This window comes from Caretta caretta, chromosome 8 (assembly GCF_965140235.1).
Source record: "Caretta caretta isolate rCarCar2 chromosome 8, rCarCar1.hap1, whole genome shotgun sequence".
NCBI lineage: Eukaryota > Metazoa > Chordata > Testudines > Cheloniidae > Caretta > Caretta caretta.
In genome coordinates, this window is record NC_134213.1 from 109,563,798 (window position 1) to 109,582,316 (window position 18,519).

The following is an 18,519-nucleotide window of genomic DNA, read 5'->3' on the forward strand; positions in this document are numbered from 1 at the left end:
TCACGAAAGCTCATGGTCAAATAAATTGGTTAGTCTCTAAGGTGCCACAAGTACTCCTTTTCTAATTGTATAGCTTGTCATTCTAATACAGTCATATTTACTTGAAAATTGTTTAAGTGTCACAATGACGACAAACATAACTTTCTACAAATATCTGAGGAGTATAAACACCAAGGAAGGAAAGGAAGTGTTTACTACAAAGGGGTGAAAATTAAGGGAAATGGGATAAAACTGGGCACAAAGTTTGGTTGAATACCAGGAATACTTTCCTGACAATAAGATATATATCAAATTGTGGCAAAGTCTCCTGAGAAGCATGAGAAAGTTTAATTGCAAGAGATGGGACTATCTATTATTGTTACTAATTATTTATATAGTGCCCCAAACTGTACTAGATATTAGTAAACTTAGTAGAGGGAAAAGTTCTGCATTGCCCCTGTGGAGGGGGGAACCTATAATTTCTCTTCTCCCTTTAATCTAGTCACTGTTACACCAGAATGTAGCTTCTTTTTTTGCTCATAATATTGTAAGGTTCCCAAGCTATATTATAGGAAGGAGCAGTTGCCCTTTTATACCTCAGTAAAATGCCGTACATGTCTAGAAATAGACTAGTACTCTCATTGAACACATTCTACACTCAACTCAGCTTTAGTATTCCAGGTGCCGGATCAGATTCTCTTAGAGAATTGAAATTACCTTTTTCCTCATGATTCCTGTCTCTCCTTTCAGCCGCAGGTTTGATTCTCTCTCTTCCCGAAGTCGTCTCTCATACTTGATTTTGATTTCCTGGATTTCCCGATCTTCATCTTCTTCAATCTGTTTCTTAGTTTCTTCAAACTCTTGAAGCTGCTGCCTGGCGTCATCCTGTGCCTGGAATCAGGAAAAGAAAATTGGAGACAGAGGTGGGAGGACAAGGATCTCTAGCATAACTATCAGACTTTGTATTTTGTTCAGTTTCTTCTCAGAGGTGTCTGGGAAATAGTAGCAGTGGGTCCATGAAATCTGAGCAAGCTATTGGCGATGGGGAAGAAGAGTGAGTTACTTACTTATCTGTAATGATTATTCTCCTCTGAGCATACATATACTTTAATGGATCCCTGAGCTTTGACTGTACTAATACTATTTAAACAAATTCCAATTCTAAGATGATTAAATTTCTTTCAAAAAATTGTTATCAGACTGTCACAGGGTGGTGGGCCCCTGTAAATTAAATACATCCAGCTCTTCTGTGCTGGAAGAGGTGCTCCTAGTTTGACCAGTTAGGAGGGCAGGGAAGTACCTGGATCTATACAATATCAGGGAAAGTCTGAGAGAGCAGAGAGACCTGGTGAGTCAGGACTGCAAGGAACAATCAGAAAGAAGACAAGTGAGAGCTGCCTGGTCAGTCAGGACACGAGAGCTGTCGGAACCCAGAAGTAGTTTTTTGTGGGAAGGCTGAAGGCAGGCAGAGCAAGTGAGATTTGCTGGCTGACCTCCCCAAGCCAGAGACCCAGGGCCCAGAAAGAGCTGAAGGCAGGAAGAGCAGCCGAAGGAGGTTCCTGCTGGCTCTAAGCCAGAAAGCCTGAGTTGAGGGTCGGAGAGGGCTGAAGACAAGGGAACAGTGGAGGGTGTAGTTGGAAGAGGGCCTGAAACATAAGGCCTTGTATCAGAGTCCTAGTGTGAGGCCTGAGGCCAGAGCTAAAGTAGTTAAAACTTTGCTGATATCAAACAAAGTTAAGTTGTGAGCAAGAGGCCCTGGCTCTTTTGGCAAGTATAGGGCTGATATTGCAAAAACATCTATTCCTAAGAGTTGCTAGGCACAAAGCACTCATGCAAGCACATTCCAGAAAGGTGGTACCAGAACACCCTGATACCAAACACATTCCCCAAAGAGAAAAGGAACATGCTGACCCATCTTAAGGATAAGGTCAGGATGACAGCATGATAGATAGAGATGTTTTGATCGAGTCTACAGGGACAAGGCAATGGGTGGCGCCTTAATACATCACGGGTGACACATAACTTGTTTGTATTGGTGTATAAATATGTATCTCAGAGGCAATGTCTTTGTCTGGCCAAGGGGAGAATGGAAAGTCCTGCCATTCACTGAGCTGGTCCATTGTCACTGGCATACATGTGTTAGTGTACCTGTAACCACTGAGCCTGGGCATTAGCACCGTGCCTTGTCGCCAATAAATCTGACCAAGTTCCGTTGCTGAAAACCAAGTCTGTGGATTTATTGGGTAGTATGCTCGAGGTCTGCTGTGCCAGTTGCCTGTGCAGAGCTGGGACAGCACACAGAGCGAACACACACATGCAGCCGAACATCTGACGACAGAGGGGCTTACCTACTTATACCTGCATAATGGAGAGCTGGACCCAGAGGGACAGTGAGAGTGCCAGAGTGCGTAAGGGATGCTCCCCTGGTAAAGATGACCTCTCAGTAAGGCTGTGGGGAGTTCCCCCTGGGAATAGCAGGGTTGTGCTTCAGCTAGAAGGGCAGGGGGAGGCTGTTCCACAGAGGGACAAAAAATGACTGACAAAGAGTCTGGGAGTGACAGCTGGAGCACTGAGGGCAGACTTTTAGCATTCTAGCAGCATAGGGACAGAGACACTCCCTACTGGGTTCAGGGATCTAGAACTTTGAAGTGTAGGAGTTCCCACCAAGCCCATGTACACAGGTCTGAGTATGGAGATCTATTAAGGTGGGTGTGGCATTATGCCCCGTATTCTTCTTCATAATATTAATATGATAGTAATAGTAATATGATATGAGTATGGCATAATTATAATGTATTTTGTGCAAGATAAGGCATGTGAGATATCACTGAAAAGGTTATAATTTACTGAATCTGATTATCCTACTTGTATACATGTATCATTTTTGTATCTGAAGTTAGGAATATCGACTGTGTATCTGTATTACAAATATGTTTACACCTGGGGAATGCCCACTAGGCAGAATGCAATCAGTCTAGATGGATGGCTGGAAAGGGCCATTAGAGAAAACAACAGGCCTTAGAAGAAGTTTATCTCCCACCGGGGAGCCTTTCTGAGGATGCTACAAACGGAGTCGGAGTCACGGCTGCTGTGACATGGCAGGGTCATGTGACCAGATCACCTGAAACTGGACTGCATCTTGGAATACCAGTGTTTTTCCACTGACTGGGCGTGGGAGCCAAGCTGGAGCCAAAGGGTTCCTGCCATATGCAAAAGCTATTTAAGGCAAGGGAATGACATAATTGAGGTTCTTCACTGACTCCCTGCCCAAAGGAGACTCTTGGAAACACCTGAGGAACAAGGACTGAACTGGGGGGAAGTGCTGGACCCAGGCTAGAGGGATTTCTAGCCTGCGAGAGGATTACCTGGGGTTTTTAAGCTGCAAGCAAGAGCAGCTGGCCCCTTAAGAATCTCTGCAACCAGCTTAAATCATCATTTAGGGTGAGAATTTGCTACTCATATCCAATCTCTTAGTATATTACGCTTAGACTGAGTTTTTGTTTATTTGCTAGGTGTCACGGAGCCCCTGGGCCAATGCTCTGGAACAACTCCATATGAAGCTAGTCTGGACTCTAGGGGAGCATGCCTCCTCTCTCTGAGCATAGGTCACCAGGGCAAGAAGCTAACACAGCTTTGACCTTCCTGAGTCTGACCTCAGCATTCAGCATCCCCTTCCACACTGTGCACTTCCCCCAGCAAGTCCACCAGGGTGGGGCTCCTGGGGAAGCCAGAGGGCCCTGCAGCCCAACTCTGCAGTCAGACGTGACTCTCAGCCAGCATAAGATGGAAGGTTTATTAGTTGACAGGAACACAGCATTGAACAGAACTTGTTAGCACAGAAATCAGTGACTTTCAGCCAAGTCCATCTTGGGGAGTCCTGGACCAGATGGCCCGGATTCCCCCTCTTCCAGTCCCCAAAAAGGACTGCCCATCTTCCAGTGACCCGACCTCAGACACCCCCGTTGCTCCTCGTCCTTCCTTCGTCTCACTTCCCAAGCCAAGAGTCACCTGGTTGCATTCCCCTCCTGGGTCTCGGGTTACGAAGGGCACCGGTCATAGCATACGTGCAGACAGCTGGAGCAGCCTGGCCTGCCCCAGAGGTCTCAGTCAAAGTCACACACCCCTATTCCCACCACCAAGGTATTGGTGCAGCACCCAGGGAAACTGAGGCACACATTCATGCAAAAAAGTAAAACGCACATAGGCTCAACAGTAAGATTCACATACAACATAACAAGGGAAAATCCCCACTTTGTCACACTAGGTAATCTGCTTTGATCTGTTTGCTATCCCTTATAATCACTTAAAATCTATCTTTTGTAGTTAATAAATTTGTTTTTACTTTATCACAAACCAGTGCATGGAAGTTATAATTTGGGGTAAAAAGCTGTTGTATATGTCCTCTCCACATTGAGGGAGAGGGCGAATTTCATGAGCTTACACTGTACAGTTCTCTGTACAGTGCAAGACAGAGAAATTTTGGGTTTACCCTCCAGAGGGGGGTATGCACTTGCGTATCTGGGCAGTTCCTTAGCTGAAGCCTTCCCAATCAGAGGAGATCAGAGCATCTGTATGTTTCGGCAGCTAGGTGCGTCCCTACCTCTGTGTGTGCTGGTGAAGGTGTAGACTGGAGCCTGGGAGAGGGCTTGGCAGGCTGGTCACAGCAGTACAGGGTAAAGGGAACCCAGGCTGGTGGGTCAGGTGGGCTCAGTGGTACCTCAGTTCCAGATGGCACCCTGGGGGGAACCCATCACAGTGAGTATCTTGAGAATGGGAGACTCTAGGTCAATAACTCTCCCTATAACCATGTTGAACAGTTCCCAGGACAAGCAATGAAGTGGGGATTTCTCAGAAGCACGAAAAACAAGTAATCTTGACACAGAAGGAGAAAAGGTCAAATTGTTTGGCAGAGAGGGGAAAGAATAAAATTGGAGAAAGTCCAGAAAAGAGCAACAAAAATTATTAAAGTTCAGAAAACATGGCCTATGAGGAAAGACCGAAAAAATTGGGTTTGTTTAGTCTGGAGAACAGAAGAATGAAGAGGGACATGATAACAGTTTTCAAGTACCAAAAAGGTTGTTACAAAGAGGAGGTAGAAAAATTGTTCTTGTTAACCTCTGAGAATAGGACAAGAAGCAATGGGCTTAAATTGCAGCAAGGATGGTTTAGGTTAGACATTAGGAAAAACTTCCTAACTGGTAGGGTGGTTAAGCACTGAAATAAATTGCCTAGGGAGGCTGTGGAATCTCTATCAGTGGAGGTTTATAAGAGCAGGTTAGACAAACACCTTTCAGATGTTAATAGCTGATACTTAGATGTTAATAGATAACACTTAGTCCTGCCATGAGTGCAGGGGATTAGATTAGATGACTTCTCAAGGTCCCTTCCAGTCCTATGATTCTATGAATAAAAAAGTCATGCAGACAGGTAGAGATCCTAAGGCACACCCTTCCAAACGGATGGAGAGGCAGGAAGAGAAATATCATGGGCAGACAACTGCCTTAGAATGGTACTTACTGAAGGCATATGCCCCAGCTAACTCAGAAGAGCAGTAAGAAAGCCCCTGCTTCCTGAGCACTCATTTGCCCGCTATCAGGGACAGGGCCCTAGGTGCAGAAGGCACACCTCCCTTGGCTTTGGAAGACGTGTTACTACAATTAGAAATAGGATACAGTCAGCAGCCCAAGGCATGTGTGTAGTTCATACCTCCTCCAGCAAGGTGGTTTTCTCATGCAGTTTGGCCTCATAATATTCTGTCAGCTCCTCCAGGGCCTGGTTCTTGGTCTCCTCCATATCATGTAGCTGCTTCTCATATTCCTCCTGCATCCGCTGGGATTTCACTTGCAGCTCCTGGTATTTTTCATATTCTAACAAAAGTTTCTGGTTGTTGCCAGATTCTGGGAACAAGATGGAAATGACAATGCTAACGGCAGGAAGATATGTCCTATTCTTCTATAAAAACAACGAGGAGTCCGGTGGCATTGTAAAGATGAACAGATGAACAGAACCTGGGCACAATCTTTTGTGGGTAAAAAACCCACTTCTTCAAATGCATGGTGCCCAGGTGCTGCTGTGGAGAGAGAGAGCTGGTCGGGGGGGGGTCCTATCTCCCTGCTGTAGCTCTGGGACAGCCTGCACCCCAGAGCCCGCATCCCCAGCCAGAGCCCTCACCCTCCAAACCCAACCCTTTGCCCCAGCCCCATCCCAGAGCCTGCATCCCAACCCTCTACCCCAACCCTGAACTCCTCATCCCTGCTCCCACCCCAGAGCCCTCACAACCCTGCACCCCAACCCTCTGCCCCAACTCTGAGTCCCCTTTCATCCCTCTGAACCCTTTGGCCCCACCCCCCACCACATGAATTTTGCTGTGTGTCACACATCACCTCCATACAGGTGCATATAACAAAATTCATTCTGCACATGTGGGAAAAATTAGAGGGAACACTGATCTTAAATATGACTTTTGGGCCTAGCTACTTCTGTGCTGTGCAGGGTGCACTGCATACTGGTTTCCTCACTGAATGAGAGGTAAGATTGTGTCATTTTTACTCAGTCAGTTTGTAGAGGAGAACTGTACTTGAACAAGCATCACAGTTTCACTCTCCTCTCTCCTTGTGATGTGCTCAATCCCAAAGCATGAACATCTGCTGTTGCCAAATGCCACTGCCTTGCCTTGCCTTTCCCCGTATCTCCAGTGTTTCTTTGAATTCCTCCATTTTCCTGGCACTCATTGTCAAGGTTCCTCCCCCACTCTGAACTCTAGGGTACAGATGTGGGGACCTGCATGAAAAACCTCCTAAGCTTATCTTTACCAGCTTAGGTCAAAACTTCCCCAAAGTAGAAAATATTCCACCCTTTGTCCTTGGATTGGCTGCTACCACCACCAAACTTATACTGGTTACTGGGGAAGAGCTGTTTGGACACGTCTTTCCCCCCAAAATACTTCCCAAAACCTTGCACCCCACTTCCTGGACAAGGTTTGGTAAAAAGCCTCACCAATTTGCCTAGGTGACTACAGACCCAGACCCTTGGATCTTAAGAACAATGAACAATCCTCCCAACACTTGTACCCCCCCTTTCCTGGGAAATGTTGGATAAAAAGCCTCACCAATTTGCATAGGTGACCACAGACCCAAACCCTTGGATCTGAGAACAATGAAAAAGCATTCAGTTTTCTTACAAGAAGATTTTTAATAAAAATAGAAGTAAATAGAAATAAAGAAATCCCCCCCCCCCTGTAAAATCAGGATGGTAGATACCTTACAGGGTAATTAGATTCAAAACATAGAGAACCCCTCTAGGCAAAACCTTAAGTTACAAAAAAGATAGACAGAAATAGTTATTCTATTCAGCACAGTTCTTTTCTCAGCCATTTAAAGAAATCATAATCTAACACGTACCTAGCTAGATTACTTACTAAAAGTTCTAAGACTCCATTCCTGGTCTATCCCCGGCAAAGACAGAATATAGACAGACACACAGACCCTTTGTTTCTCTCCCTCCTCCCAGCTTTTGAAAGTATCTTGTCTCCTCATTGGTCATTTTGGTCAGGTGCCAGCGAGGTTACCTTTAGCTTCTTAACCCTTTACAGGTGAGAGGAGCTTTCCCCTGGCCAGGAGGGATTTCAAAGGGGTTTACCCTTCCCTTTATATTTATGACACTCATATACATAGATTTCTCTACTCCGTTGCTGTAGGAGTCTTCTGCCATTCCAGTCTCCCCAGGTGCTACCTAGATGTTCCCCCCAACCTTCTTTACCTGCCTGTCATTCCTTATTGCCCCACCTCTCTGGTTCATACCTGTCCCTTCTTACTCTTTGTTTTTTTTCAAATTGAGATCACATTTTGGGTGTTACCACAATACAACTCAATTAAAATAATTCTAGATAATAACAGCAATACCCGGCGTTCCTTAAGGTTTTGCACCATTTCGCTCATGTGCCGCACATTTTTTAAACGGACTTTCCCTCTCCACTTCATCATTTGCCATGAGTTCAATTCAGTTCCTCCCATTCTGGCTGTACATATTTCTATGTGTCCTAACCTAGGTCCTGCACCTCCCTGGACTGTTTTTCCATCAGCTCAGACAGCTGCTCCTGGTACTGCAGTTCCTGCTTTTCTTTCTCTGCCTTTAACACCTGGAAAAAATATAAACAGATGAAGTTTTCATCTGAAAACAGCAAACCAACCTCCAGATCCCTCAAATGCCTGCCTAGGGTGGGGAATAAATCAAAGAAAGAGTGGACTGTGTAGCTCTGCCCTTTTCAGAGTGAGACTGCAGGGGTCACTAAGATAACAAAGCCTTCAGGGCAAATGAATCCAGAAGGGATAGACTAAAAAGCAAAGGAAAACCAAGTTACAGAGTAGTAAATGGAGTTCTTAGAGTATAGCATAAAGCAGTGGTTCTCAACCTATTTACCATTGTGGGCCGCATGCGTGGCCCACAATGGGTTATGTGGGTCACCTCCAATACTACCTGCATGGCCCTGAGGATGTCACATGGGCCGCAGCTCTGTGCTGATTGGCCCGCAGGTTGAGAACCACTGGCATAGAGCTACATAGATCTCTATCTACTGAAAAGTTAGAAAAGCTTGTGAGTAACAGGAAACCTACTTTGCAAGTCTTACTCAGGTGAGGCTTATACACTGTCCCTCCATAATGCCACTAGGGACCTCATCTCCTTCTTTGTAAATCGTTTCCTCAGATGCCCAGCATGCCAACTGGTGCAGGATTTTAACATCTTGTCTGCAGAAACCTTTAAGCTCTAAGATCCTGGCATTTGGGGCAGAATAAGATGAACAGAGTACAGTTGGCCCGTGAATTCTATATAGTTGAGATATCCTTACAGCTCTAGGAATGCCCACTTAGGATATGTCTACACTGCAATTAAAAACTTGCACCTGGCCTGTGCCAACTGACTCGGGCTTGCAGGGTAAGGCAGAAGGGCTGTTTAGTGTAGACTTCTGGGCTTGGGCTGGAGTCTGAGCTCTAGGGCCTTGTGAGATGGGAGAGCTTCAATGCTCAGGCTGCAGCCTGAGCCTACACTGCAATTAAGTAGCATTGCAGACTGAGCCCTGTGAGCCTTAGTCAGCTGGCATAGGCCAGCCATGAGTGTCTAATTGCAGTGTAGATGTACCCTTATGCTACAACATTCCAAAGGGGTGCTAAGGATTGAAACAAAATCATTGGGAGGTTATTTACCCTACATCTTAAGAGGAGTTCTTGAGATGTGTTGTCCATATGCCCATTCCACAGATGATGTGCATGCACCTCAAGAGCTCAAGATCAGAGACTTTTCTGGCCAGCTGTATCCATATAATGTGTATGTGTCCTCCTCCCATGCTCTTCAGCGAGGGCATAAGGATGAAGCATTCACGAATGTGTTGGCCACTACTTGATTCCTTCTTACTGCAGAATCCCCAAAGAGGAAGCTGATGTAGAGGGGATGGAAGGGTGGATTGTGAAATGCGTATATGTACATGTCCTGAAGAATGCGAGTTACTGTAGTGTATATGGTAGGTAACTTCCCATTCTCCTTTATCTATACGCACATTCCACTGATGGCGACTCCTAGGCAATAGTTGCATTAATGAGATAGGAGCTTGGAGGAGTTAAACAATGAGTGAAGAGCTTCTTTACTAAAAAGAAAAGGAGTACTGGTGGCACCTTAGAGACTAAAATTTATTTGAGCATAAGCTTTTGTGAGCTACAGCTCACTTCATTGGAATGCATCCGATGAAGTGAGCTGTAGCTCATGAAAGCTCATGCTCAAATAAATTGGTTAGTCTCTCAGGTGCCACAAGTACTCCTTTTCTTTTTGCGAATACAGACTAACACGGCTGCTACTCTGAAACTTGTCTTTACCAAATGCAGCATCTGGAAGCCTCAGTTAGAGCATAGTGCCTTGTGATCATGTGTACTGATGCCTACCCAGCTGCTTTACAGATATCTAACACTGGTAGATTTTTGCAGTGAGCTGCTGAAGACTCTTGCGCTCCAGTAGAATGGGTAATGAGTGTGGATAGTGGTTCTACCTTGGCTATGTCATATCATGTTCTGACACAATCAGAAATCCAGTTTTGCAATCTCAGAGATGAAATTGCAGAGCCTTTTGACCTTTCTGCTACATAGACAAGTGGTCTTGATAGATTTTCTAAAGGGTTTCGGCTAGGGCTGTCAAGTGACTTAAAAAAAAAATACACCAATCATGATTAATCACACTGCTAAACAATAGAATACCAATTTATTTAAATATTTTTGGATGTTTTCTAGATTTTCAAATATACTGATTTCAAATACAACACACAATGCAAGTGCAAATTGCTCACTTTATATTTATTTTTGATTAGAAGTATTTGCACTGTAAAAATATTAATATTTTCCAATTCACCTAATACAAGTACTGTAGTGGAATCTCTTTACCATGAAAGTGCAACTTACAAATGTAGAATTATGTACCAAAAAACTGCATTCAAAAATAAAACAATGTAAAATTTTAGAGCCTACAAGTCCACTCAGTCCTAAAACTTGTTTGGCTCAACAAGTTTGTTTACATTTGCAGGAGATAATGCTGACTGCTTTTTGTTTACAATGTCACCTGAAAGTGAGAACAGGTGTTTGCAAGGCAGTGTTGTAGCCAGCGTTGCAAGATATTTAGTGCCAGATGGGACATAAAAATCTTTAGTGCTTCAGGCTTCAACCACCATTCCAGAGGACATGCCTCCAAGCTGGTGATGGGTTCTGCTTGATAACAATTCAAAGCAGTGTGGTCCGAGGCATGTTCATTTTCATCAGCTGAGTCAGATGCCACCAAAAGAAGGTTGATTTTCTTTTTTGGTGGTTCGGATTCTGTAGTTTCCCTATCGGAGTGTTGCTCTTTTAAGACTTCTGAGAGTATGCTCCACACCTTGTCCCTCTCAGATTTTGGAAGGCACTTCAGCTTCTTAAACATTGGGTCGAGTGCTGTAGCTAGCTTTAGAAATCTCACATTGGTACCTTCTTTGCATTTTGTGAAATCTGCAGTGAAAGTGTTCTTAAATTGAACAACACGTGCTGGGTCATCATCCGAGATTGCTATAACATGAAATATGGCAGAATGTGGGTAAAACAGAGCAGGGGGACATAGAATTCTCCCCCAAAGAGTTCAGTCACAAATTTAATTAACACTTTTTTTTTTTAAATGAGCGTCATCAGCATGGAAGCATATCCTCCAGAACGGTGGCCGAAGCATGAAGGGGCATACAAATGTTTAGCATACCTGGCACATAAATATCTTGCAATGCTAGCTACAAAAGTGCCATGCAAATGCCTGTTCTCACTTTCTGGTGACACTGTAAATAATAAGAGGGCAGCATTACCGCCTGTAAATGTAAAACAAACTTCTCTTTCAGCCAATCGCTAAGACAAACAAGTAGGACTGAGTGGACTGTAGGCGCTGAAGTTTTACGTTGTTACGTAACTGCACTCAAAAAGAATAAACAAACAAACAAACGTTTGTCACAATAAAGAGACTGAACTATAGTACCTATGAGGTGAATTGAAAAAAGTATTTCTTTTGTTTATTATTTTTACAGTGCAAATATTTGTAATAAAATATACACTTTGATTTCAATTACAACACAGAATACAATATATGAAAAAGTAGAAAATATCCAAAATATTTAATAAATTTCAATTGGAATTCTATTGTTTAATAGTGCGATTAAAACGGTGATCGATCAAGATTAATTGTTTTGAGTTAACTCACATGATTAACTGATTAATTGACAGCCCTAGTTTCACCCTGTTCAGGTGGTAGGCCAGGACTCTCCTGATGTCAGAATGTGCAATGCTGCCTCAGCTCAGTGAGGTTTTGGGAAGAATGAATGAGAGATGTATTTGTTGATGTAGGTGAAATTCTGTCACTACCTCAGGGAGAAATTTATGGTGGGTCTTCATGGATACACTGTCTAAGTGAACTATTGTAAAAGTCAGATCAGCAGTCAATATCTGAATTTCCCCAACTCTTCTAGCAGAAGTTATAGTAAGCAGAAATGCCACTTTCCTGGAAAGGTGCAGCAGGGAAGAAAAGGCCATGGCTTTAAAGACTGGCCTCACGAGGGCTGAAAGTACCAGGCTTGAGTCCTCCAATAGGGATAGTTTCCTTGAGTGAGGAGAATACCTTAACTAGGCTTTTCAGGAACCTAATTACCAATGGATGAGAAAAAAATTGAATGCCCCTGCACCAATGTATGATAACAGAGATAATTACCAGGTGCACCTTGACAGAACTGAGTGATAGGTTCTTGTATTTCCATTTAATAAGTAGTCAAATATTTGAGGAATTGAAAAGTGATGCGGTGCCACTGATTTCTGGTAGCATCTGAGAAAATATCTTCCATTTTGCCATGTAGGTTTGTCTTGTTGATTTTTTCTGCTATTTATTAGAACTTCGCTAACTTGACAAGGAGTATGCCTGTTCTGTCATTGACATCCACTCACCTTGCTGTGAGATGCAGGGATGCCAAATTCAGGTGTAGGCTTTGTCTTTGGTTCTGAGACAGCAAATCTGGGTACAGAAGTAAGGTTCTGGGTTGGGATACAGACAGGTTCAGCAGATCTGTGAGCCAGAATTGCCTGGACCACACTGGAGCTATGAGGATTAGCTTGGGCAAGTCCTATCTGAGTTAGCAGAGTTCTCTGGGAATCACAAGGGTCAGGGTGTTCACATACATCAGGTCTTCTGACCACGGTATCAGCAACACCTCTGCTGTGGATCAAGCCCTCAGACCGCAACCCCTTCCTACTTCTCCACATAGGCACCAATAATAATGCCAAGAATGACCTTGAGCAGGGTCACTGCATACTATGTGGCTCTGGGAAGAAGGATGAAGGAGTTTGAGGTGCATATTGTGTTCTTGTCCATCCTCCCTGTTGAAGGAAAAGGCCCAGGTAGGGACCACTGAATTGTGGAGGTAAATGCGTGGTTACGCTGGTGGTGTCGGAGAGGGCTTTGGATTCTTCGACCATGGGATGTTGTTCCAGGAAGAAGGACCACTAGGAAGAGATGGAATCCATCTAGTGAAGAGAGGGAAGAGCATCTTCGTAGGCAGGCTTGCTAACCTAGTGAGGAGGGCTTTAAACTAGGTTCGCCGGGGGATGGAGACCCAAGCCCTAAGGTCAATGGGGAAGTGGGATACCGGGAGGAAATACAAAGAGGAAGGTGCAACAGGGTAGGCCTCCTGATTCATACTGAGAAAGCAGGGCAATCGGCTAGTTATCTTAGGTGCCTGTTCATGAACGCAAGAAGCCTGGGAAATAAGCAGGAAGAATTGGAAGTTCTGGCACAGTCAAGGAACTATGATGTGATTGGAATAACAGTGGGGTAATTCACATGACTGGAGCACTGTCATGGATGGATAGAAACTGTTCAGGAAGGACATGTGGGGGAGAAAAGGTGGAGGAGTTGCACTGTAAGTAAGAGAGCAGTATGATTATTCAGCGCTCCAATATGAAACTGGAGAAAAGCCTGTTGAGAGTCTTTGGATTAAGTTTAGAGGTGAGAGCAACAAGGGTAATGTTGTGGTGGGCCTCTGCTATAGACCACCAGACCAGGAAGATGAGACTTTCTTCATGCAACTAATAGAAGTTTCCAGATCAGAGGCCCTGGTTCTCATGCGGGACTTCAATCACCCTGACATATGCTGTAAGAGGAATACTGTAGAGCAGTTTTTGGAGTGTTATGGACAACTTCCTGGTGCAAGTCCTGGAGGAACCAACTAGGATCCATGCTCCTCTTGACCTGCTGCTCAAATAGGGAAAAATTGGTAGGAGAAGTAGAAGTGGGTGGCAATCTGGGCAACGGTGGTCATGAGATGGTAGAGTTCAGGATCCTGACAAAAGGAAGAAAGGAGAGCAGCAGAATATGGACCCTGGACTTCAGAAAAGCAGACTTTGAATCCCTCAAGGAACTGATGGGCAGGATCCCCTGGGAGGCTAATATGAATGGGGAAAGGTATCCAGGAGAGCTGGCTGTATTTTAAAGAAGCCTTACTGAGGGTGCAGGAACAAACTATCCCAATGTGCAGAAAGAATAGCAAATATGGCAGGTGACCAGCTTGGCTTAAGAGAGAAATCTTTGGTGAGCTTAAACACAAAAAGGAAGCTTACAAGAAGTGGAAACTCGGACAGATGACCAGGGAGGAGTATAAAAATATTGCTCGAGCATGTAGGGGTGTAATCAGGAAGCCCAAAGCACAACTGGAGTTGCAGCTAGCAAGGGATGTGAAGAGTAACAAGAACGGTTTCTACAGGTTTGTTAGCAACAAGGTGGAGGTCAGGGAAAGCATGGGACCCTTACTGAATGGGGGAGGCAACCTAGTTACAGATGTGGATAAAGCTGAAGTACTCCATGCTTTTTTGCCTTGGTCTTCACAGACAACGAAAGCATATGCTCAAATAAATTTGTTAGTCTCTAAGGTGCCACAAGTACTTCTCATTCTTTTTTACGAACAAGGTCAGCTCCCAGACTGCTGCATTGGGCAGCATAGTATAGGGAGGAGGTGAGCAGCCCACAGTGGTGAAAGAGCAGGTCAAGGACTATTTAGAAAAGCTGGACATGCACAAGTACATGGGGGCAGATGCAGTGCATCTGAGGGTGCTGAGGAAGTTGGCTGATGCGATTGCAAAGCCATTGGCCATTATCTTTGAAAACTCATGGTGATCAGAGGAGGTCCCGGATCATTGGAAAAAGGTAAATATAGTGCCCATCTTTTTAAAAGGGAAGAAGGAGAATCCGGGGAACTACAGACCGGTCAACCTCACTTCAGTCCCCAGCAAAATCATGGAGCAGGTCCTCAAGGAATCCATTTTGAAGCACTTGGAGGAGAGGAAGTTGATCAGGAACAGTCAACATGGATTCACCAAGGGCAAGTCATGTCTGACCAACCTGATTGCTTTCTATGATGAGATAACTGGCTCTGTGGATAGGGGGAAAAGCAGTGGACGTGATATACCTTGACTTTAGCAAAGCTTTTGATATGGTCTCCTACAGTATTCTTGCCAGCAAATTAAAGAAGTATGGATTCGATGAATGGACTATAAAGTGGATAGAAAGCTGGCTAGATAGTCAGGCTCAATGCGTAGTGATCAACGGCTCAATGTCTAGTTGGCAGCTGGGACTATAGGAGGAGGAATTTGATTTTCCTAACAGATTTTGTAGGCACTTCAAATGGAATCCATGGCTGTATAATGCAAGTTGTCATTATAACACCAGCAATAAGAGTAGATATCTTGCTATTTCCTGCTACACAGTGAACAATACCTGATTTTTGGTTTTAAGGGACTCCATCTCCTGGATAAATTTTTCTGTTAATTCCTTCATCTTCTCATTATAGTTCATGTCCTTGAGTCGTAACTGGTACTCGTTTTCCATCTTCAGTTCCTCCACACGAGTCTTCAGTTCTAGCATGACTTGAGTCTGCCATGAAAAAGACAATAAGATTGATAAGAGGTTATTTACTAGTAACTACAATTCCTTGAGGGTACTACCTCTGCATGTTCACACTGCTGCAAATAGCACCATGGCACTGAGAGTTTCCAGAACATTTTCAAATATTTTGCCCATTTGGAGGTGAATGTACCACTGAAACGGAAAAAATCTTAATTTTGAACCTTGGCCTTATAAGAGGGTAAATAGAAATCTTGCTTCTGCCCTCTCCACTCAAACTGTTCTCAGAGTCTATAATCAGTTGACCAAGGCATAGGGCCCCTACTCTTCACCCTCACTGAAATGGGAGCTGCTACTACTCTTTGCATATCAATATTGGTAGCACCAGCTGTTTGGGTGTAGCCTCTCCTTCTGAATTATACTGTGGTCAGTCCACTCAGCTATTGTGTAGTGGAGACGGAGCTGGTCACAACATTCTGTAAATGTAGGTCATAATGTCTAGACTGGGAGTCTGAGGAGAGAGTGTAGGATCTGTATTCTTAACTTGTTCATACCTTCTCTTCCATATCTGTTTTTGTGATCAGCACCTCATCAGCATATCCCACTTCCTTCTCCCGTTTCAGACCCCGCCCTTCCTTATCATACACTTTCCAGATAAGCAGGCAGCCATCCTCGGAGACGGTCAGCAGAAATTGGTCATCACATGTTATGGACATCTAAGGAGGGAAGAGACAGCAGAATAAAAAGAGTAGAAAAGATATAGGATAGGGGAGAGATATAGGTTATATCTACACTAGATTTTTCCCCCCCTAAGAGTTCCTATCATTATTACTATCAGTGAAGTTGTGGTGAGAATGCGAATGTAGCCCAGCTATTTAACCACCAAGTCTAGACGACAGGGTAGCTAGAACACTAGCAGCCCCTGGGCCCTGTCTATACTAGCACTTTTGTCACCAGTGGAACTGCACAAATATTACTAGAATGGCAGGAAAAAAATTACAAATCTAGTACAGACAAGATCCTAGGTCAAGGGCCCACTTTTCTGACATTGATACTGTAGCAAGGCACAGCTAGGCCCCTCTTGCTTCTGCCTCTTCTGTCCTCACAAAACCAAACAGGGACACCTCAGGTCAATGCAATCACCCATGTATTTTATTTATAGTTCTTTCCCACCACCAGCTTACTATCTCTGTACAGGGTTTTACAGCCAGACTTTACCAGCAACAGACCAGAACCACCAGTCCCTCTTACCTTTCTCTTTCCCCCTCTGGCTTCCTTCCTCCCAGCCTTTATACCCCTAGCTAATTAAGCTGGCAGCTGTTCCTAGTTGCCAGGCAGGCAGGGCTATTCAGCCAGCCCCAATCCATTCCCGTTGATTGGGGCTGGCATGGCAGGGAGTTTGTGCCCAGCACCCTGTCACAGATACTTAACACAACTAGCCTCTGCAGAGAATTTTAAAGGGGCAAGGATTTGGCTTTTTTTTTTAAACAAAAAGAATCTGAAATTTCTCCAGCTTTGGACAGGGTGAGGCCCCCTTGCAAGGCCCATCCTCTGGATGCCATCCATCAACTTTACTGTTTTTCTGAAAGGTTGACAGATTGGCAGTTACAATTTCTCTCTTGCAGTTTGTTCAAACAGTGTGCCCTGGGCATGTCAGTTTGGACGGGGAAGATGTGCCATTCTCACTGCCCTTTGCAAAGCAGGAAAGGTGTCTTCATTAGGTTATACTAAAAACTTAAATATCCACTGGCGATGCTCAGAAGAGATTTTCCAAACCCTGATAACTTTATTTTTATTTTCTTCACCCCAGCCAAACTTAAATAAGAGACTCTTCCTCAGAGAGGATGTGCCATACGCCAAGTTAGGAATTTTTTGTTCAGCCATATTTGAGCACAATTCTTTTTTCTTTTAAATGCTTAGGTATTTTTTCATCCTCTCCCATAACTCAGATACAGGTGAATGGATTCTCCTAAAATTTGCTGAAACAATCCACCAACGGGCACAGATAGATTCATCCCCAGAGCAGAATTTTTGAGGCACTTACATGCATGTGACAGAGGAGTATAATGGAACTCAGTACAGCATTATGACAGAAAGGTGAGCTGCACCTGTGATCCTTTTTTCAGTCTCTCTCGGGCACCCTCTCCAAGTCGTAGGCCCACTCTCAGGGCTAAACCCCAAAAATCACCCACTTTTGGACTGGATTACCAGGCTGCAGCATCCCTTGTTTACCAACTAACTTTACCTTCAACAGGTCCAGCTAGTTTTGGCCCCTGCTACAACAGCCTCTCTGAGAGCTGTGATCCAAACTGGTAAAAGCAATGCCAGAAAACAGCTTGTTCAAAATAGAGTATGATTAATTTAGTCAAAGGAGCATCGCAAGCAGAGACAAGTGGATTAAAAATAACAAAAGCCTGCACATATTTTGTCTTGTCTAAACTTTGCCTTTACATGCCAGTTTAATTAGGTTCTGCTTAGGCCAGGTATACCCAAAGCATTGTGCTGGGTCAGAGAGAATGCCCCAGGCAACTGCTGCCTGGTGCCTGCCAGTCAGTCTTATCTTCCCAGTCAGTGAATCTTCCCTCTCAGCTCATGGGCTACCTTTTAGTCCTTCCAAAGGTCCCTTGTTCAATATTTCAAAGTTCCTTCTTCTGATCCTGTTTCTAGTCCAAACTGGTTTATGTGTTTCTCTAGTGAGGGGCTGCAGGATTTAACCCTTATCTACCTTTCAGCCAACAATACCTTAACCAACAAAACCAAGGAGATTTAACATTCATAAAAATTAATACAAATTCTCCTCACATTTTCCACATACAAATGTAGCCTTAACACTAGCAGATCTATAGAGTTGAAGAAAACAGATAAACAAAGAGCAGGGGAGTCCAAATGACTCAGATTTTTGTTGGCTGGAAAAGAAAAAATAAACTCCTTACCTTGGTAACAGGGCCAGCGTGGGCCTGATACTCATTGAACTCTTTGTGCACAGGCAGTGGGTACTTCATAGATCGGATGGTCCCCATTGAAGTGCCTGTGAACACCATGCGCCCAGAATGAGACACGACTATTGCAGTATAAGTAACATCAAAAGTAGGTACTTCACACAGGATCTAAAAA

The 18,519-nt window shown here is 44.2% G+C and overlaps 1 protein-coding gene across 10 annotated transcripts in view; it reads right to left on the reverse strand.

Moving 5' to 3' along the window:
• The window catches only part of CFAP57 (cilia and flagella associated protein 57), a 184,810-nt gene that overhangs the window by 63,251 nt on the left and 103,040 nt on the right, over positions 1 to 18,519 (reverse strand). For 9 of the 10 annotated variants that reach the window (XR_007358069.2, XM_048861528.2, XM_048861522.2 and 6 more), the window contains 6 exons: positions 18,339 to 18,512; positions 15,960 to 16,121; positions 15,280 to 15,435; positions 8,023 to 8,116; positions 5,686 to 5,876; positions 697 to 870 (listed from right to left, as the gene is read on the reverse strand). Coding sequence is in view for 8 of the 10 variants with exons in the window: in XM_048861528.2 (XP_048717485.1) it covers positions 697 to 870; positions 5,686 to 5,876; positions 8,023 to 8,116; positions 15,280 to 15,435; positions 15,960 to 16,121; positions 18,339 to 18,512 (951 nt within the window). In the remaining 2 variants the exon portion in view is untranslated. Of the gene's footprint in view, positions 1 to 696; positions 871 to 4,579; positions 4,716 to 5,685; positions 5,877 to 8,022; positions 8,117 to 15,279; positions 15,436 to 15,959; positions 16,122 to 18,338; positions 18,513 to 18,519 lie in introns of those variants that run through there. The other variant, XR_007358070.2, reaches the window with a different exon arrangement.